The sequence below is a fragment of the Mastacembelus armatus genome, chromosome 4 (assembly GCF_900324485.2).
Source record: "Mastacembelus armatus chromosome 4, fMasArm1.2, whole genome shotgun sequence".
Lineage (NCBI taxonomy): Eukaryota > Metazoa > Chordata > Actinopteri > Synbranchiformes > Mastacembelidae > Mastacembelus > Mastacembelus armatus.
The window spans coordinates 5297724-5319763 of record NC_046636.1 but is presented as its reverse complement, the minus strand read 5'-3'; the positions used below and the strand labels follow the sequence as shown (position 1 = coordinate 5319763).

Below are 22040 nucleotides of genomic sequence, written 5' to 3'. Positions count from 1 at the left end.
TTTCTGGACTCCTGACAGACCATTGCATCTTTCATCCAGTGCTGCACTGATGTTTCTGGATTCTGAGTCATGGGGAAAGAAAAAGAATTGTCAAAGAATCTGTGAGACCTCATATCATTGAGCCACTCTGGGGAGATCTCAAACATGCAGTTCATGCAAGACAGCCAAAGTATTTACAGGAACTGGAGGCTTTTTGCCAAGAAGAATGGGCAGCTTTACCATCTGAGAAGATAAAAAGCCTCATCCTTAACTACCACAAAAGACTTCAAGCTGTCATTGATGTTAAAGGGGGCAATACATGGTATTAAGAAATGGGGTATGTGAACTTTTGATCAGGGTCATTTGGGTAGTTTCTGTTGTCATTATGATTTAAAAAGAGTAAACACAGTTGACTGATAATAAATGTCTTTAGCCAAACACTAACCATGGGTGAAAGAAAAGGTTTTGTGTTATCATTTATATTCTCTGAAAAATGGCCAAGAAATCGTAAATTCTGCCAGAGTATGTAAACTTACGAGCACAACTGTAAATGTTAAACCGTCATGTGAGCCATTACTAGTGAAGAATATAGTGCTCAACTCTATTAAAGCAGCTGAGACTCAGTAGTGTGAAAACTCAGTCCTGTCACAGGTGAAATTATGTTTGACCATATATATTCAGCAGTAAGAGATTTTTTTATGAGATGATGTTGTGGACCATGCTGTGTGAAGTTGTCATCACTTGTAAAAATGTAAACCTAGCTTAATTAAGTTAACTGAGCTTGAGAACACAAGTTCAAACTTAAGACATGAAATGTAATCAACAAACTTTTACCAGTCTGTACAAAAACATCATGCTTCCAGTACTTTTGCCACATCATAAGTGTATTGCCAAGATGGTTTTCACTGCTTTTATTAAATTAAAACAATACAATAGAACTTGTATTTAAGACAAGCAGATCTCTGAGGATTTTTAACAAAGTATGCTATAAAATCTGCTTCAAATCAAAATAATAGAGTAAACAGTTTAGAATTGGTCTTAAAATGAAAAATAGACATTTTCAGTGTAATTAATTTGGAATCAATAAAACATAATATATTCGTCGTTCTTGAGCTAAGTAGACTCATATCTCTTCTTTGAGCTGAGCTAAACATTTCTCAACACGCTAGAAACAAGATTCTGCTGGTTGTCAGATTATATTTATTTTCTTTCACAATTTAAGACACTTGCTCTTGAGGTCATTCTGTTCATTTGTTAGACTATCAACAGTGACTCCAAAGCCAACTGATAGTCTGTCTAAATTATGGCTTGAAATTAACCAGCAAGTTAATGCCTGTATAAGGTAATTCTTGTTTCACCATGTTGTAATGGGGATGAAATTTATGGTGGAGCCTGAGGAAATGGAAGTGATAGTGGGCAAGTGCTCCTTTCATGAGGAACTTGAAATATAGATCATAAGGACCTCAGTAACTTACTTTGCAACATGCTCCCAAAATTTGTATTTGCTTATGTCACCTGCAGAAACAAACAGTGACAATTTGCTATGATATTTCATATGATATTTCACAGCCATCCAGCTAAGATGTTTTCGTTTCTATCAAATTATTAGATCAACTACTATTACCATGGCTAAAAATGTCTGTTTGTGGGCCTTAATTGACAGTTCATCTTAACCAACACATTGCTTTTTCCACACATGGTGTTATCACAGTTTCCACCAATGGGTCCAATTCAAATGTAAAAAAATCCTTAATTGCAATATCAGTAAATTTTATTCAAGCCATTCTTGTAGTAGACCATGTTTCAGTAGCTAGGGAAGTTTGTAGTACATTGTAATGTGCATGTTTGTCGGAAGAGAAGATCTCTAAGTTTATTATTTTAAAATTTTAAGGGCAGATACCACTCTGCTCTGGTGGAGCATTAGTTGGCCAAATGCCTTAGTTGAATGAACTGAGTGAACTAATGTGGGAAATGTACAGTTCCTGTGATAACAGTTGGTAGACCAGTCAGTGTGTTCAAACTCTCCTTGCATATAGAAGACACGATTTACAGATAGAGCATGTGAGGACGTAAACGCATTCAGAACTTACTTACTGTGGAAGTTGTGCTAGAGTGCTATCAGAATTTTATAGCTTTTTATCATTGTGGAAGTCCGGCTTGAAAAGATGGGGGTGTTTGAATTTGACAAATAATGTTCACAGAATGTGCTGTATCTCGAAATCTGTCTTCATGTCTGTCATCATCTCAGTCCCTCTACAGATAAAAACACTTTTCTCTTACACATAAACACCCATACAGTGTAATCAGGCTTTGAAGCAAAAATTAACACATGATTCTATTCTCTTCATGTCTATGTGATCATGGGGAAGGAGAGATTGTGGCCTAAGTGGGGATGGAGGTCAGATGGGGGAGGCTTTGGGCGCAGGGGTGATGTAGTGATCCTGGGAGGTGTGAATGACACCCTCACTTAGGCTCTCAAGGCCCAGCAGGATCAGTGCGTGTGGAGCTGGGCCAGCTCACCACACAATGAGGGGAAATGGGAATTTAATACAAACTTTCTCACAAAGTCTCCCATACCTCCTGCCTCTGTTGCCGCTCTCACTTCCACAAACCCACATCTTTGCCATCACCACCTCCCCTCTGCAACCACAACAACATGTCAGAAACCACTAAAACAGGCCCAAGAGTTTGTTGCTGTATATTTACCACTTGACACAATGTAGGTGGCATTTCACCGCAATCTTTCAGCTGACCACAGCTTTCACAGTTGAGTTTGTGACAGTCTTGGAGTGGTACTACAAGTAGTATTACTAGTAGTACAACAGATACAAAAACCATGCATTAGTGTGCGGTTGTCACATTTTGTCAATACTGTGCAAAAATCACTAAACATCAATTGCACTTATTTATTATGGGGCTTTAAAAAAATCCATCTTTTTCTTTTTTTTCTTTTTTTTTAATTCGTTGCTGCACATTGAGGTGCATAAAGACCTTTTATTGTTCATTGCGTTTTTATGCCTTGGGGAAGCAATACTGTGCTTTTTGAATTTGGCCAGGAGACACACTGAACTATATCTTTATCTGGCAGTGTCATAAAGCAAGCAGCTGCCACTTTAACAACAAACAGAGTTCACAGTAATTATTGTAGTACAACAAAGACTTTTGGATACAATAGCTAATGTCCGAGGAGTAGCCTACAGAGTCTTCAACCTTGTATGTCCACCCCACCAGGATAATGTCACACACAAATATGAACACATGGTATTCTATGTACTGTATGTGCATAGCCCATAGTAACACTAGCCTGTTCCATGTCACTCTTACGCACAATGACATATGCACACATGTTTATGTACATACAACTCACACTCACCCCTGGTCTCTGGCAGCCTTAAAGTAACTAGAAGCTGATTATTGTGGACCCAACTGTTGCTCTTTTCCCTTCTGGGTTCACGTACAGCAATTTATTGAGTTTGCATTTCTTCCCTTGCTCTGCTCTTCATTTGTTTCCCTAAACTGAAATCTACGCAGTGCTGCAAAACCTACAACAACTATCAGGAAAAATAGTACAGAAGAGTGTGCAAAGATTGTTTTTTTGCTTATTGTTATATTGTGCATCTCTAGATATTGTGCAGTAGCCCAAAATGTGTGTGACAACTCAGTATCATTGTTCTCACTGTCCCTTCGGTAAGTGTTTTTGAAGAGTGTGCAGCGGAAATAAGATGGTCTCTTAAAAGAAAATGTTCTGGCTTCTGAGCTACACAGGTCACATTAACAGGTCAAAGCCAACCATGTGTGCCAAAACCCTTTATTTGTAGGAGTTACAATGGAAACACTGTGCTTTGCAGCCACAATAGTCCCAACCTGGGTGTACCCATTTCAATTTTGGTTTGATTTCTTTTCTGAGTTTTTTTTTGTTTTTTTTTTACCCCAGCTAATTGAATGAGTAAGATATCTCCTTCCTCTGATTATGGTTTTCAATTGGTGATTCATTCACTGTTTTACCAGGGAGGATTTGACCATATTTACCTGTCAAGATTGGACTTCACTGTATCAACAGTTTGAAAATGCTTATAATATTTCATTCTTTGTTTTTTTTTTTTTTTTTTTTTTAGAATTCAACATACAATAGAATATTCCTTGTAGGCAAGAGACCCACATGAGCTCCTGAAATTGAAAACAGGAAATCTCAAACAATAAGAAGTTGAGTCAACTTCAAGTCGATTGTCTGAACAGCAAGGAAATGTAAAGAAAACATCAAATCAACCCAAAGGTTTTTTACAGAATAAATGAGAAAAGGCGTGTGCAGTTGTTCCAAAAAGATGTTTTAAAGAGGGATGGTGCAGCACTTTTAAAGCTTGGGACAGAAGTGACAGCATAGACACAACAACCATATTGTTCATCATTTCCTGAGGCTGACTGATTATGAAGGGAGGTTGAGCATAAAGGCTGCAGGGATTGTAACCAACTCATTGAAGTGAGAGAACAAAGCTGTTGCATTTGGCCAAACATAATACCAGCTGCTGCTGCTGCTGCTGCAGTGTCTGAATAAAACTGGTGTTATACTGCATCTCTATAAAGAAAATCAGGGGCAGTAATAAAATGCACGGTCAGCCTTGGACAGCAAATGGGGCATGGACAGTGAATGTCCTGGTCACACTATTGTGGCTCGGCACACTGTATATTTTCACATTTGTGCACATAAAGGTGTGCAATATGTTTCTTACAACAAAGAACGAAAGTGTTCAGTTTCAGGAGTAATAAATACTAGAACCAAACTATATAAAAATAGGTAATACCCTCTTTGGGTTAAAAAAAAAAGCAGTAATAGTGCCACGGAAGATTTTAAATAATAAGTACATTACGTGATGGAATCGGCTGTATCCAAGAAAAAAAAAAAAAAAAAAAAAAATCTGAGACATCGTACTGGAACAAAAAGTGACAAAGTTTAAACTCATAAATACATTAATTGGATTGGGAAGGTCTGGAGCGCCAGCCGTCCTCCTGTCTAGTGACTCTCTTCCTTCCTTTCCCACCCAGAGAAAGCTGAGTTTTACGGCAAGTCGGGTTAAGTGCTTTATGTAACGGATCGTGATACCTTAAAGCTTTACAGGACCGCTGAAGTCTGTACCGAACACACCTGAACTGGACTTTTGGATTATTCGTCAAATTATGCGTAAAAAAGCGCACCGCGACGCAACGTCACCGTTTTGGATGTAGACTTCTGTAAATCTAAACAGTTGATTTACTGACAACTTTTTACCCAATGAGGATCATATATATAATGCCAATTCTGTGGGTGTTTGTGTTGTGCTTTACTGATGTATCAGGTAAGACCGAACTGCGTTTGAATTCTGTTTGGGTCGAATTTAAACGGAGCAAACAGCATAATCGGCTTTTTTCCCTTTTTTTTTTTGTTTTTGAAGAAATGGAATCAGCATCAAGAAAGAATGGTTTCACACATAGTTTTGGTGATTTCATTATATTATTTTTAACAAGTAGTATTTAGGGCCCTATGTTTTTAGACCAGTCTCTGAATCCTTAAGGGGAAAAGGAGCTCATCCATGTTTCCTGCTATTGTTTTGAGGCTCTGGGTCTTAAATACCACGGTGAAGGAATGTTAGACATTGGGTTTGGCACTGTAGTAATCTAGTTATTGGAATAACTACATTGCGGAGGCTTCTTTGTTTTTGAGCCAACATTGACAATTTCTCAATCACCATCTCAGGTGTCAGTATATAACATGTTTGGAGTCAAAGTGTCACTCTTCCACCCTGTGGCAGAAAAATAGTTGTGGTCTATAAACCCTTTTTCTGCTCTTACATGTGTTGAAATGTCTGCTTGTGTGTTGAGTTTTCAGGTGTCTTGTATGGTTCCACTGAAGTCAAATTTTTGACATATTCGGACTGGAAGATTTGAGGTTAAACTATAGCTGTGCGTTGTGTGAGAGCAAAGTTAAATGTTGTTTTAATCAGATACCTCACAGTAGATTTTATCTTCATCTATTTAAGGAAATAGATCAACATCTCAAAATGTTAGACAGGGTTATACAGTTATGGTCTTCTCTTCACCTGACTGACTTCTCAATTTCTTGCCTGCATTAAATACATTTTTATTTTTATTAATCATTGGATCTTGTGTCAAGGTTTATGAAGCACCGTTGTAGTTTGGTGAACAAGTCAAATCTATAATGAGTCTAACATTTTTGCCTCATGTTAGAAAATAACGCACTAATGTTCTGTTCTACAGATGCTGTGATGGACTTAACCATGATGTCAACAGCAGACATCACCAATATCAGTCGCTTCACTATATCTTGCATCAATGGAGAGCGCACCCCTGCCCATGTTAAGCTGGACATCACGAAAGACAACAAAATCTTGATTTCCTCAAAGACACCAAATTTTAAAGTACATAAGATTAGGAACAAGGAGGTAAAAGCCAGAGGCTTCCGTGACCTGGAACATGTTGGGATCTTTTACTGTGAATCCTCTCAGGATTCACCACTTGAGAAAGTCACAATGATCAACAACTTTGGCAGAGGTATGTTCAGATTTTGTAAAACCTGTAAAAACATTTAAAAAAAAAAAAAAGAATAATTTGTGCTCTACAGTTTTCTTATGCATCCAGTTTATCTGAGTATTTCTTTTTTCCTTACAGCATATTTTATTCCAACACACCTCACAGTGACTGCTAACAAAGGAGAGACAGTTCACCTCAGTATGAAGCTACTCAGCTCCCAGAAGACTGATGTGACCTGGAAGTACAATGGTAAGCCTACACTGCTCAGTGCAGGAAAGAAATTTAAAATTCAACTGAGATTGTCTGCAAATAACAAACCTACACTAACAGGTATTTGATTGAGGATATTGAAAACTGCTGAATACTGACATATCAAAACTATGCCATTTATGTTTTTATGTATTTTGTGTAGGAAATTACTATTACATGACTCATTGGAACGATATAATCAACCACACTGCAGTGCTGACAGTGGAGAATGTAGGTTTTCCTAATCAAGGTATCTACAGTGCCAACTTCATGGGGGACATCCCCATCCAGGGTGCCTGGATGAGACTCATTGTCAGAGGTTTGTTGGAACTTAACAATCACAGACTCAGAATCAGAATCACGCACACACACACAAACTCAATTGAATCAAAGCTTACAAGTTCTCAGGTAGGTTCAAACTGTCACAGGTTCAAGGACGATATAACATTCGATGATTTTACAAACTGCAGTTTATGCATGTTGTGTCCTGCTCTAAAGAAAGAGAACTCTGTTTCTATGTAGACTGTCCCAGTATGAAGTGGGGTCCAAACTGTAATAAGGACTGTCCTGAGTGTCTCAATGGTGGAGTGTGTCATGACGTGGACGGAGACTGTATCTGCCCTCCAGGATTCATGGGGACACGCTGTGAGATAGGTTTGTACTATGCCAATGTATTATCCTCTCGGGTGAAATAATACAAGTTTATGTTTGTGAATAAAAGAGTGAGTGAAACAGGATTTGATTAAAACTCCGATTTTAGTCCTTCTTCTCATAAAACAGTGTGTGAATAAAATATTTTAAACAGAACTTCAGATATTAATTGCATGGATCAATTTCCATGAATATTTTTACACTGTAGAGTACATGCAGTAACAGATAACTTGAGCACTATTATGAGTGTGGCCATCTTGAGTCGGCGGGTCAGTAAAGCCAGTATGAATGACTTCTTGTGAACACAAATAACTACAAAAATTCCAAAATAATCCATGAGTACAAACTAAAATCACTAATGGACCCACTTTGGATTAATGCAGTACATATACAATACCTAGAAAACCATTGGGTCATCAAAATAAAGTAATTTAACACCAGATTTACATTAGAACTGTCATTTGTATAAAATTATGTGCAAATGGAAAAGGAATACACATATTATGAACAGTCACTAACAAATAGTGGCATGAGAAATGCAATCAAATATAACATTGGATTAAAAACTGACGCATTAGAACACTGGCTGACTAATGATACCATCCTTGTTGCTGTTTTGCAATTCAGGCTGAGGCATGATACAGCACAACTCAAGAAATTTAAATAAACACATTTGTAAATTTGTCTTTCTTTGATGGTTTGCAGCCTGCAGAGAAGGAATGTTTGGTCGAAACTGCCAGGAGTCATGTGACTCCAAACTGAACTGCATGGGGCTTCGCTTCTGTCTACCAGACCCTTATGGTTGCTCCTGTGCCAGCGGCTGGTTTGGGACCCGTTGTGAGAAGGGTAAATTCTACATCAACTAAATTTATCCTTGCTTTTTTTTTTTTTTTTTTTTTTTTAAATAAAGTAAAATTCATATGGGGTTAATATACTTTTGTGCATCACACAGTATACACATGTTTTTGATTTTCTGTTGTCAGCTTGCCATAATGACATGTATGGAGCAGACTGTCGGCTGAGCTGTAAATGCCAGAATGGAGGTGTTTGCAGTCGTTTCAGTGGATGTCAGTGCCCCACAGGGTGGAGAGGACAGAACTGTGAGAAGTCTGGTAAGTGTCGTCATAGTCATGGAAAACCTTCTTTTTCTCTATTTGTCTCCTGCCTGTCTCCATTCTGTGGAATGGAACTGATGGCAGTGATATATATTTATATAAACTTGTTTCAACAGGATATCTGATAAAACCCAGGATAGGTTCTGAGGCTTTAATGGTTATGTCCACACTAAAACAGTCATGAGTGTGCTTCATCTGTTTTTTAAATGTAAAACATAAGAAGACAGCATGGAGAAGTGGTTAGCACTGTTTCCTCACAGCAAGAAAGTTCCTGGTTCGAAACCTGACAGGGTCCTTTCTGTGTAGAGTTTGTATGTTCTCTCCCTGTGCAGGTACTCCGGTTTCCTCCCTCAGTCCAAAAACATGTATGTCAGGTTGATTGGTGACTCTAAATTGCCCATAGGAGTGAGTGTGAGTGTGTGAGGTTGTTTGTCTCTATGTGGCCCTGTGATGGACTGGTGACCTGTCCAGGGTGTACCCCTGCCTTTCACCCAAAGAGAGCTGGGATAGGCTCCAGCAGATCCCTGTGACCCTACATAGGAATAAGTGGGTATAGATAATAGATGGATGGATGTAAAACATAAATCATAATTAATGACGTGTGCTAAAATCTTGACTAATAGTTTAATTTTTAACTACCCATGTAGTAGCTGATCTTTTTTTCTATCCAAGGATCTCCTATACCATTATCTCTACTGCCACATCATTTTCTTCTGTCACTATCCACATTGTCTATTTCAATTCTGTGTTCCATCCTCTCAGACCAGGCTCCCCAGATCTTGGACTTGGATAGTAATGTGGAGTGTAATCTTAACTCCAACCCCAAGATCCTTTGTTCAGCCACAGGCAACCCCCCACCCAGCCACAACAGTATTGAGCTGCGAAAGTTGGACAGCACAGTGCTCAAGGTAGGAAGACCAGCAGCTGCTTGCAAAACCCATAGCCCACACAGTGAGAGTGCAAGTTAATAAATGCAGATGTCCTGAAGGAAAGCACAGTATTCTGAAACTTGTCAGTTACAGCAAGTACAAGTGGACATGATTTCGACTTTAGATAGTGGTAAGCTAGATGTGTCTCCAGTTTCCAGTCTTTATGCCAAGTTGATCACCTCCTGCAACATGACAAGAGAATGATGCTCTTCTCAACTCACTCTCAGTAAGGAATTATAATATTCATTACCAGACTGTTACAGAAATTAATGAAAGCAACCTGAAAACCTCTGCCAACTTTGTAATGCACTCAGACATTAGCTAATGAGTAGTAGTTAAGAAGCTCTGCAAATAGGTAAAAGTGCTATGCCTTAAACTCTGAGCCAATCATTACAAGGTTGAGTCAGGCTCTGAGGAAGTCAACAACACAATGGCATGACCAGATAAGGCTATATCACTCTACAGTCCAGCAGTTACCACGTGTTGCCTATAAGTGAAAGATTCAGTGGCTTTGTTATTTTTTTCTGTTCTGTTTCCTTGGTAATAAAAACAATCTGATAAAGAATTGTACCAGCCTTTCCCACAAGAATAAAGACATTTCTCAAAGGGAGGGCAATCTTAGCATAAATCCAAGCAGCAGGAAAAGTTTGCACAGGAAATGGAAATGTGTTTTTATCATTCACTGGATACGTTTTTTTACTCTCAGGCATCTCAGACTGTCATGGACTCAAATAAGAGTACAGCCCTGTTTGAGATCCCTCATTTGAGTGCTCAACAAGGGGGGCTGTGGGAGTGCAGGGTGTCCACTAATGGAGGCCAGGACTCCCGCAAGTTCAACCTCACCATTAAAGGTAAAAGAAGAGAGGAAAAAAAGAAAACATTAAGATAAGACTTATTTTATATCGGGTGTTGCACATTTTAGCACTAACAGTGAGTGCAATAATTTCCTGTGTCCACTTAGAGCCTCCTGTGCCCACTACTCCCCCCAAACTGCTGGAAAAGAGGAGTAAGCAGCTGTTGGTGATGCCAGGGGACTCCTACCGTGGAGATGGACCCATTGTGTCCACCAAGGTCCACTACCAACGCTTGGACAATGAAGACCATTGGTCCTCCATCATAGGTAAGTAGCCAGTGATTTAGTCCTTTACTCAGGTTATGTGAACATCATGTCCTACTGCCAGTTTATCTTTTTGTATATTTTGGTTTTTAGTCTACAGTGACAAGGACCCCATCACGCTGATGAACCTGAAGCCTTCAACACGATACCGTGTCCGTGTCCAGCTGAGTCGTCCTGGGGAAGGAGGAGAGGGTGCTCTCGGGCCAGAGGCCATCATGGAGACTGACTGTCCTGGTAAGACCCACAGATAAATGGGCAGTGTATTTATCTAGCATTTTGCCTGAGAACAAATGTAGTCTGGACTACATAACATAAGCAACCATCATTATTTTGTGTCTGGTTAGAGTAATAGTAAATTCTCATGGTTCTGCTGAGCAGTCCTTTTCCCACGTTGTTTTTTTTTCCCCCAGTAAGAAAATCTGGGGCAAATGTAGAAAGATATTAGTGGACTCAAATGTCTGTGGTCAATTCTTTGCTCAAACAAAATGAAGACTCTCATGTCTAAGAATCTCAAAGAATCTTTATTCAAACTAACATAGAGATTACTTTTATTCCTTAATGAATGTGGTGCAGAGGGAGAGAGGAAACCTAAATCCAGGAAGGATGATGCAAAACCTAAGAAAGGAAAGTATCTGTTTTGGAGTGTAACAGTGCATGGCTCCATTTCACTCTTTGGCAATATGTGGTCAGATCCATGTGTGAAATGCTGCAAATTTTATTTGTTACAAGGGAGCGTTGGCCTGTTGCACAAGCACAAACCTTGTGTAATAGTGTAAATGTGGGGAAAGAGGGGTAGCAGGACATGCAACAGAATTCCATGGCTGGATTGAAAAGAGGATGTTGCAGTCATTTAGTATCTACCTTGAGAAAGAATGCAGGACAGTTTAAAGACCATCCACATGAGACAAAAAGGTTGACAAAAGCGGTATGACCCAAGTATGACTCAACAATCCTGCACTCACATCAGCCATTTAGCTTTTTTATTTAATCATTTTATCAGGAGCCTACACATTTAGACAACACAGAAGTAAAAACACCCCGGATAGGTCATGGGCCAGTCAAATTAAAAAGCACCTTAAGGAAACCCAGATTACCCAGGGCTAAAATTTCAAACTGGTGCTATTTGGTTGTAAGCAAACAGTGCTAAATACTGCCATCTACTGATTCATGCTTCACAGTGGTGAAATGAGTAAAACCAATCAAAATGAAATTAAGGAAACCATCCAGGTCAATTCAGAATACTTTACCCATCGGTTTGAGGGAACTGACTTAATGAGGAGAAATAAAGAAGGAGCTGTTATTCCCTCAGCTCATCATGTGTTCTCTGTTGCTGCAGAGCCCACAGTTCAACCTGAGATTGACATCAGCTCAGTGGAAGGCCGCAATGCCACTATACGCTGGCGACTCCTCACCAATAATGGCATCAATGCCGGTACAGCCAGTGGCTTTTTAGTACAGCTCTTCGGGCCGCCACCATACAGTGAGAAACTACGGGAGGAGACCACCCTTCTCAATGTGCTTTCAACTAAGTTTCACAATCTGGAGTACCAGCAAGACTACACCGTGGTGGTGCGCCTCATCAACTGCGGCAGCCACGGGCCCCCCTCCAAACCCTACCACTTCCGCATCAACAGCCAGGGTAATGAACACCTCTGCTGTTGGCTGCAGCTAGGCAGGTCAAACTGCAAATGTGGATCTTTGAATCTTCAGTAATCACGTAAACTATTTAAAGCTAAAGTATTTTATCACTGCACTGCTATGTCACAAACATGCTGTCCCATATAAAAATACATGCGGATGCTTTCACTATGAAACACTTTTGTAATTGTACACTAATTGTAACTTTTGTAACGCTTTTACTAATTCCAACGCAGTGAATCATGAAACTAAGGGAATCATGAAGTTACGTGAAGAGACAGTCAAGGGCCTAAGTCCAGTTGGAGTGCATATCTAAATACTGTTGTGAGAATGTGTGTGTGCGCTCACAGGAAACTTAGTCAAGATCAATAAGAATGTTGAAGGTAATAAACAGTTAATAGGATGACAAGGCTATGAGAAGAGAGGAGAGATGAACGTAGGTAGGATACTTCTGTCTGCATCTGGTCCATCAAGTAAGTAATGAGTATAACAAGACTGCAAACACTTTAAAATGTTGCAGGGTTTTCAGTGCAATTTATAATGCTTTTACAGTAGCAAAACAGGTTTAATGCAGCTCTGTATATACAGTAGTACATTATAGCCTTGCATGATGCATTTATTTTTATTGTGTGTACAGTAGTTAAATTGATGGAATGATAATAGCTTAATAGATTCAGGAAAAGATTGACAGGTTCTTGCTTAGTAACTCTCTCTCTCTCTCTGCCCACAAACTTTGTGTGATTTGAGGAAGTTTAATAGCTGGTAGGGTAAAAGAGGTTTGCAATCAGTGGCAACCAACAAATTATTAAAACATCCATCAGATAGAATGATAATTTAGTGTTTTAAACCCAGAATTTTTTTTTACAGTGATAATTTCTCTCTGTCTTAGGCCCATCGTCTCCGCGCAACGTCCAGGCCCTGCCCATGTCTGTATCAGCCATCCAGGTAAGGTGGCAGCCCCCAGAGGATCCAAATGGAGGCATCATTAAATACATTATCGAGTACCAGCCAGTTGGCCAGGGGAGCCCTCACCCGTGGGTGGACACAGATGATGGGAACAAGACCACTAAAGATGTGACAGCACTCAACGGCAGCACACTCTACCAGTTCAGAGTGAGGGCTTTCTCCAAAGTGCCAGGAGAGTGGAGCAAATTTGTTCAGGCGATGACACAAGGGGATGGTGAGTTGGAATTGATTCTGTATGCACCCACCTGTTTCCAGTGATACTACAACAGGATCTGGAATGGTTCAGGCGTTATAGCAGATTTCTAAGAGTGACATGTTGATCTTGTCTAATTGATCTGAATGCAGTAAAACTATATACCAGATAAATTTGTGAGACCTGTTCTTTTTCCACAAAACAGTAGAGCAGCAGTATAGCAAATGAAACATCGCTGAACCTATTTCCAGATGGTGCTGAACTTGCTCACCCATTTGGGAAAAGAGATTTTCTCAGGATAAAAATATATCCACATCAGACAGCCTATTTATCAACACTGCTTGAAAGTCATCCCTATCACCCTGCTTTGTTTTTCTGTCCCTCCTGGCTCCTTTCCACCTCTCCACCTCTTCTCCTCTGCTAAAAAAAGGCCTTCAGAGTTTAATTCCGACCATCCAGGGTGTGGCTGGGAGGCCTACTGGGGACAATTACCAGCTGCTGGTGGCAGTCGTGGGCTCGGTGACTGTCACCTGTGTAACTATCATGCTGGCACTGCTGGCTCTTTTTTTCATCCGCAAATCACTGGTCAACCGTAGGCGCACATTCACCTTCCAGTCTGGATCGGTAAGAATATGCTACGTTTTCGGAGAAAGTTTAGAAAGCTGCAGTCTGTGACTGTGCTTGACAGTTTTGCTTTATTACATTTGTAATTATTGCACTGCTGTTTATAACTTTAGGGTGAAGAGACTATTCTGCAGTTTAACTCAGGGACTCTGACTCTCACACGGAGGCCCAAGCCCACCCCAGAGCCCCTTACCTATCCGATCTTGGACTGGGAGGACATAAAGTTTGAAGATGTCATCGGAGAAGGCAACTTTGGCCAGGTATTTAGACTCTTATTCTAATTTCAGCATATTTTTAAAAATTTCTTCTTTGGTGGCAGTTCTGTATTCACAAAGTTAAACATTTACACTAACAACTATTTCCAAACTAGGTCATCAAAGCCATGATCAAGAAGGATGGTAACAAAATGAGTGCAGCCATCAAGATGCTGAAAGGTAATTTTTGTAAACATTCACAGTCATTCATGGATGCATACTGTATGTCTCAGACAAATACACTGACACACAGACCCAGAAGAGATACAGTATAATCTGAGTGCAGTGCATTCTCTGACTGATGTGAACATTTCATTGCAAAGATGCCAGATAAACCAGACCTGCTTGCACTTTGTTTAAGTATGCTGTGTGTGCTGATCTTCCTGCAGAGTTTGCCTCAGAGAATGACCATCGAGACTTTGCAGGGGAGCTGGAGGTGCTGTGTAAACTAGGCCAGCATCCCAACATCATCAACCTGATTGGAGCATGTGAGAACCGAGGTGAGTGACTGACACCTGGTGGCTTTCATGGATATTGATGTGGTTTCAGTTTATGGGTTTACAGACATTGTGAAACTTTGAAATGTATGGTTTACACTGGCAGACTTTTAGATTAGTATGGCAAGTCAAAAAACGCTTCCATAGGATACTACTTATTCAACAAGATAATCTGTTTGGAGAAATGTGGAGATATACTTTACCTATTGATTGTAAGTAATGTAGAATGTACAGTATTGTATATCAGTAATGGCCTTATAAAGGACTGAATATAGGCTGATGTATTAGTTTTCTGCAGACAATATCCTGAGCAGATCCCACTGTATTAGTACAGTATCTATTCTCATTATGCACCTTACTGCATGTGAACAGGTTAAATTCTTGGCAAAGCTTCAGATCCAAACTTCCATCCCATTTGATCCTCTGTCAGCTGCACCTGGAAAGCACCAGAATGTGTCCAACCTAAATAATCCTTGTCTGTCAGAAACATTTTGTACTATCACATTTGTTTGATTTGTCTATGTGCCTCACAGCCAAGTTGCTGTGGCATGTATTTATGTGTTTGTATAAGGTTTCCTTGGCTCCACTTCTTACCATGAGGTCTTAGTCTCCCTGAGCTACATCCAAAAGTCTCTACACTGAATTATTGAGTTTCTTGTGGTTGATCAAAGGCTGATCTTATAAGAGAGGAAGTCCAATAATGAAAGCACATCAAACATTACAAAACCAAACCAGCCTTTAAATATAAACATCTAAAGCATTGTGTCTCTCCACCGATCTCATTTTCAAGTAGCACTTTAGTGACCTCTGTACTGTGTATACAGATGTTGTTTATTTCAGGCTCACTTCTTTTAATCTGTGACAAGAACTCAAAAACACAAATATACCACCTCGACCTCAGCTACAGCAGCAGAACCCAAAGGTCATGATTAATGGTTTGAATAATCATCAGTGGAGTAGATGTGCAAAAAAACTATATACAGATGATACATTCATACATACAATTAGGAAACTACACAATTTAGTGATTGGGATTCATGTAAAAAAATGTAAAAATGGCAAAACACAAAGAACAGAGTGAGCAATGGAAAAGGAAGAAAGGAGGAGAGAGAAAGAATATTGTGAGAAAACAGGGTGGAACCAAAGCAACAAGATGAAAAAATAAAAATAAACCTGGAGAGCAGTCAGGAACAAAGCAGCAAATGCTTCCAGGAAGTAGTATTTCTTTGAAATAAAATTTGCATGTGTTTCTCTTGAAGAGCCTCTACTTTTTAAAGGTAATTTCTATCGTAGAAGCTATTAAAATGTGTTTTATTGCAACATAGAAGGTTTCTGGCTTCCAGTGGTAATACAAGCTGTTGCTTAATTGCTGTTCTTGGCATTTCTCCTTCATTTTTTTCTAGTTTCAGGTTTTTACTGATTTGATCCAGAGTGCATGTCTGCAATTTCAAAAAAATGGAAGATATAAAATGTTTACCTCTTGAACTTTTTCTCATCTTAGTGAAACCTGGAGCAGATTTATTGTTGCTCTCATGTCAACATTGGGAAAGAATTAGGTGTGTCCAGGGGGACAGTTGGACCAGAGGAGGAAATGAACACAGCAGATATTTGATAGATACTCAAATGTTGGTGGGGTAGATACAGACTGAAAAACAAATTCATCAGTATCCTTTGGCTCAGCTATAAGAGCATGAAAACTTTTACTGGCTTCTAGACCTTGGTCTAATACATTTTCCTCACTGCAAAAAGAGTCATTGTCCTAGAGTTGAAATCATATTAATCCATATACAGTATTGCACTTCATATTAGTCAGTATTCCTGGAAAAATCTGATAGTGTTTCATTTTGGGCAAAGAAATCCTGTTCTTTAAAAGTTAACTGCAGGAAAAACAGCATGTCCTGATTAAAATAACCTTTCATAGCTCTCAAAGAACATTACTGTAGTAGGGTCCAGTTCTTTGACCAATCTGTCAATTCCCCATATTCTTTCATTCCAAACTAATTGTGTTGGCACTTTCCCTGGTTAAGGTGAAATCAACACAAAAACCATCCAATAAACACAAATTCCTCATGACCTGGGGGATCTCTGTCCTTGGCTGGAGGCTCATCTGTTACAGAGTCTTGGCCATCTGGTAGAGCTCTGTGAGTATTTCATTAAAAGCCCGGTGTACCTCTGTATTGTGACAAAAGTGTTTAAGGCCAAGCCCCTTACCAGCTGTACCTGGGTCTCTTCTGATGTTTATGCAGGCACTCCAGCCAAGAACACAGTCTCAGTTTTTAGGAAGAGGAAGAAGACAGTCTGGCTAAATTGCAAACAGCTTTTTCTAATAGAAAATAAGATGTTTATTAGCAGAAAGGGTAACATTTTTAATCCTTATTAAATTATGAAATATTGACAAATATTTGTAATATGACAAACACCAGATTAAAAAAAAGATTAAAGCTGTTAGGGATGGATCAGAAGGCCAGAGTGTCCATATAGAGGATGTGGTAAACTACAACCACTGTCCCTCTGTCTTCTCCAGGTTACCTATACATAGCAATTGAATATGCTCCCTATGGCAACCTTCTTGACTTCCTGAGGAAAAGTCGTGTGTTGGAGACAGACCCTGCCTTTGCTAAAGAGCATGGCACTGCCTCTACACTCACCTCTCAGCAGCTGCTGCAGTTTGCTGTGGACGTGGCAAATGGGATGCATTACCTAAGTGACAAACAGGTAGGAGGAGACAAAGTTTGTATGTGGGCAGCTGCTTGTGTATGTCTTTGTGTGTCCTTTGTGTGTATGTCTTTGTGTGGATGTGTGTGTTTTATCAAATTTTTTTTTATAGATGTCTTATATTTACAACATTTTCTTATTTTCTACAAAAAAGAATGTCTTTTCAAATATACACAATATAATTATTTAGGAACTATTCCTTCAATTGTCTCCCTTTGCTCTCTTGGCACTAGTTCATCCACAGAGATTTGGCAGCCAGAAATGTTCTTGTAGGGGACAACCTTGTGGCGAAGATAGCAGACTTTGGTCTGTCCCGTGGTGAGGAAGTTTATGTTAAGAAGACAATGGTGAGTATTAAGGTCATGCGCAGATGCACTGTGCTCAGAAAATTCATGTTGTTTTGTTTTCAGCCTGCATAAAAACACTTGGGAGATAAGTGGTTTTGTATTACATGTATTTCCACACTGATAAGAGTGGATGAAGCAGCTATTTTCAGATTGATTGTTATACCACACACATTTCTCACATGTTGAAGACAGTAACTCAAAGCTGTCTATGACCCAGCAGTATAATGTTTGTCTATTTTTTAAATAGTCTGTTCATTTGTAGTCTGTTACTCAGTAGCTTGTTTGAAATGGTTTTGCTGTGGAACATTACACAGACAGCAACTGATCTTGAGAAAAAGTCATCACCTGTAGGGGGCAATCATGTAACTCTTAAGTGCAGCATTATTACTCACAATGCTGCACTTAAGAGTTACATGAGTGCTGCATTTTTACTTTTATTAAAGTTTCTTTTATATTACATTTTTAAAAATATTTACAATCAGATTCCTCACATGTCTAAACAACTAGGTGGCATTAAATGTAGCACATTAATCTGTTGTTTGGCTTTCAGGGGAGGCTGCCTGTACGCTGGATGGCCATCGAGTCCTTGAACTACAGCGTGTATACTACCAAGAGTGACGTGTGAGTTATACTGTCGGCTCCTCTGTTTAACATTTAACTCTTGCACTCACTGCCACACGTGAAACTTTTCACTGCACGCCAAGCCAACAGTGTTGTCACATGGGAGCTACATAGCCTGAATATGAAACTGCTGTTCCAAAATGCAAAAGTACTTCTGAGAATTTAATCAGCATACTGAGAGAATGGCAAATTACTGACGTTAGACTTGAAAACACGCTAAATGGTTAATGAATATTTCCTGAAGCTGATGGGTACTGTCTACTAATCAGGTTTAAATATTCATGTTTCATGCTTCTCATTCCTTCTTTAGCTTTATAGAAACCTTACTGAAATGATTTCACCCTCTAGTGAAGTTTGGATTGTGTGCACCACAAAGTGCCTCGCTACAGTAAACAACAAATCATCCTTCTGTCACTGGTGGAGGGATAACAGTGTGCTGTGTAACTGATAAGCACAATCAGGAAGCCTTGGGTCCAACTGAGCCGACAGACTGAGACGTTGGTCTGTCAACTGGAGCCTATTTATACACAGTGGAGAGCAAGCTAGAAGAGTGTAGGACAGCTAACGGAAGAAGTGTGAAGGCTGTATGTAGGGCCAGAGAGAGTTGTAAACATTAGTGTGAGACTGAGAACAAGATGTGAGAAACACAGCACACGGAAGACGAGATAAGCAATGACAAAGGAACAGTCTGACTGTATAAACAACACTTGTCTGCTCATATGATCTACCACACAGCATTGTAACATGAGAAACAAGTGGTTTTTCTCTTGAACGGTGTCACTAATCAGACTGCAGGAAAGACGATTTCATGTGATTCAGATACTCAGTGGTTCCCCATTGGTTTCCGTGTTTCTGATGAGATATATCTAAATAAAAAAATAGATATTATACAACTATTCCTATGCATTTTGGATTGAGTTTTCAAATTGAGTCATGTATGTTCCCATTGTAGAAAATATGAAAAATTTAAAATGGAACAGTAATATTTTTAGCTCCATTAAGAATTTTTTAGGGTGACTAACTTCTGGATTTTCCATATTTAATCATTTACTGTGTATGTAGAGTAAGTTGAGAGTTTTAACTTTTAATATTGTCACATATGATCAATTATGAATGCAATTAAAAGAATAATAAGTAACTCCTTATGCCCCCACCCCCCAACCTTTTCTCTCTATGCCTTCACTAGTTTACTAATGCTTCTGTACCCTGTATGTGTGTTCTCTCTCAGGTGGTCTTTTGGTGTTCTCCTGTGGGAAATAGTAAGCTTAGGTAAGTAAGCATGCTGCCTGAAATGGATCCAGTCTTTCAGCACAAACGTTACAAGTACAGGTCTCCTAGCTTCAACTAACTACAACAATCAGTACTTGTTTTTGTGTGTGTCAGGTGGCACGCCTTATTGTGGGATGACCTGCGCTGAGCTTTACGAAAAACTGCCACAAGGATACAGGATGGAGAAACCCAAAAACTGTGATGATGAGGTGTACGTATCTAGCTGTTTTCCTGCTTGTCTTGCTTTGTCTGCTTTTTCTATTTTACCTTATTCTTCCATGTATCTATTTCTTCTTAACTAGCTATGAGCTAATGAGGCAGTGCTGGAGGGATCGGCCATACGAGAGACCCCCCTTCTCCCAAATCTCTGTCCAGCTCAACAGGATGCAGGAGGCCAGGAAGGTAAGGCTGCATGCCAGCAGAAAGTATGAAAATGTCTTTATCACACTATGAAAACGTCATTTTGTTAGCACTTGGGATAGAATTATTCCAAGATGGTTACCCCATTTTTACTAGAATCATATTCAGACCAGATACATGTAGCTGAAAGAGAAGACAAGCAGAAACAAACATACTATGGCAAACATACAAACATAGCTCCTTTTTTAGCCATGCTAGGTAGATAACTCTGTCTGTCACTCTGCCTAGCATTTTGGTTCAGAATGAAATATTTCACCAACTACAGAATTGATTGTCATTACATTTATTTGGCATTTACAGTGACCAGAGGAGGAATCCTCCTGACCTTTTCTGTTTTTCTTTAAAACCTTGTACCTGGATTTTTACCAGCTGTTGTAGTTTGTACACATTAAAGGTGATCTTAGTGTTATTTAGTTCAAAACACATCTGTGTTTAGTTCAGCCTCACAGTTACATTGCTAAATACAAGTCTTGTTTATTAGCTACATATTATATTATATTAGGGTTTGAATAATTTTACACTAAACCGTCAGCAATGCCAGGTGTTCAGCAATTCTGTACATCAATTTGATGTCACCCCTATGGTTCTTTGTACTAAGAGGCCCAGTTATCCCTGTCAGAAATGTCCTTGCCCTTCAGTAAACTACTCATACTTACAGCTGTGAGTATAATGTGAATTTATTTTTCCCACTCTAATGCTTTATTTTATATGATATGAACAAGGCACAAGGCTTCAGCATTAAAAAACAGATGGAGCTGTCATATTTCTGACATGCATCCAAAAGAGCCTGTAGTTCCAATTATTTTTAAAAATCCAACTCACAAGTTTCCATCCATCTTCTAGGCTTATGTGAACATGGCTCTCTTTGAGAACTTCAGCTATGCTGGGATAGATGCCACAGCTGAGGAGGCCTGACTACCAGCCCCCCCAGACCCTAGCTTACCACATAGCCCCAAAAGGAAGTCCAGAGGATGGTCTCCACGTTACTGCCACCTCCCTGCTGCTCAACGTGGAGATAGAAGGACCCGGCACTCTACCAAAACCACCCAGCTTTAGTCGGAGGACTGTGAAAGGACACTGTGTGGCGGCATCACAGCATTTGGAGATGAGGAGTATTGCTGGGTCTTGGAGGACAGATGTGATTGCTAATAGCCTTTGTGGAGATACTAACCACCTGTCAAAACAAAACAGTTCCAGAAAAAAGACACAAGATTGTACCTCTGGTTGTTACAAAAGTTACAGTGCTGGACCCTTTTCTCTAAGCATTGAGGGGAAGTGGCAAATAAGGAGCTATGTGACTTGCTGAAGCACCACAGGGTCTGTGGGGTGTCGTTGCTGGACATTATTTTCTCTCTGTCGCTCTAAATGGAGAAGGAAAGATGAAAATTAAAGGCACAGAGTGGATCATAAACTTTCAGGTTCTCAGAGAATTAGAAAAGGACAAATGACATCCAATGTAGCACTTAAAAGCAGCCTCATTCATGCCATCTGTTCTTATACTATTTACTTATCACTGCCATGTGAATGTAGCTACTACTGTATTATTTTGTCTAATTTTTTTAAGAACATATATATCTATCAGAGTCTCCTATTTGAATGTAGTCAAAGTTAAAGACTGATAGAAATGCAGACATGTTAGATAATCAGTGTGTTACGTGCAAATCTCCACTAAAGGAGGTGTTTGTAAAATGCAGCTAATACAGGGCGGATACACAATAGGTCAGCAATTACCATTACAGTTTACCTGTAATACTATGCAACGTAACACAATGTATGGTAATATATCCATCATATGAGAATGTACTTTATGTTGTAATTAACTTTTGTGAATAAAGGTTTTGTGTGATGACTGGACTCATCACCATAAATACTTTAGTTTTATTTGCATAAAACCAATGTCCAGTTTAAAACCACAGTTTGTTGTTGTTTATATT

The 22040-nt window shown here is 39.4% G+C and overlaps 1 protein-coding gene across 2 annotated transcripts; it reads left to right on the top strand.

The window, feature by feature from the left end:
* The first annotated feature begins 4999 nt into the window (after positions 1-4999).
* On the top strand, positions 5000-21979 carry tie1 (tyrosine kinase with immunoglobulin-like and EGF-like domains 1). 2 transcript variants are annotated; one of them, XM_026323419.2, is made up of 24 exons: positions 5001-5309; positions 6229-6522; positions 6640-6750; positions 6914-7069; positions 7273-7404; positions 8107-8247; positions 8385-8513; positions 9279-9424; positions 10152-10296; positions 10407-10565; positions 10656-10796; positions 11899-12201; positions 13090-13380; positions 13790-13983; positions 14097-14243; positions 14354-14417; positions 14627-14737; positions 17259-17449; positions 17683-17796; positions 18347-18417; positions 19646-19686; positions 19801-19897; positions 19989-20088; positions 20950-21979. In XM_026323419.2, the coding sequence occupies exons 1-24, from the start codon at positions 5246-5248 to the stop codon at positions 21019-21021; spliced, it is 3414 nt and encodes a 1137-aa protein (XP_026179204.1). In that variant the 5' UTR covers positions 5001-5245; the 3' UTR covers positions 21022-21979. The 2 variants fall into 2 exon arrangements, with proteins under 2 accessions (XP_026179205.1, XP_026179204.1); XM_026323420.1 differs by lacking the exon at positions 11899-12201 and having other exon boundaries at positions 5000-5309.
* Positions 21980-22040: the final 61 nt, after the last annotated feature.

Excerpts from the sequence above, each read along its gene's own strand:
- tie1 (XM_026323419.2), top strand. The coding sequence starts at position 5,246 with ATGAGGATCATATATATAATGCCAATTCTGTGGGTGTTTGTGTTGTGC. Across the intron at positions 19,687-19,800 it reads GTGGGAAATAGTAAGCTTAG|GTGGCACGCCTTATTGTGGG; the intron begins GTAAGTAAGCAT and ends TGTGTGTGTCAG. Across the intron at positions 19,898-19,988 it reads AAAAACTGTGATGATGAGGT|CTATGAGCTAATGAGGCAGT; the intron begins GTACGTATCTAG and ends CTTCTTAACTAG.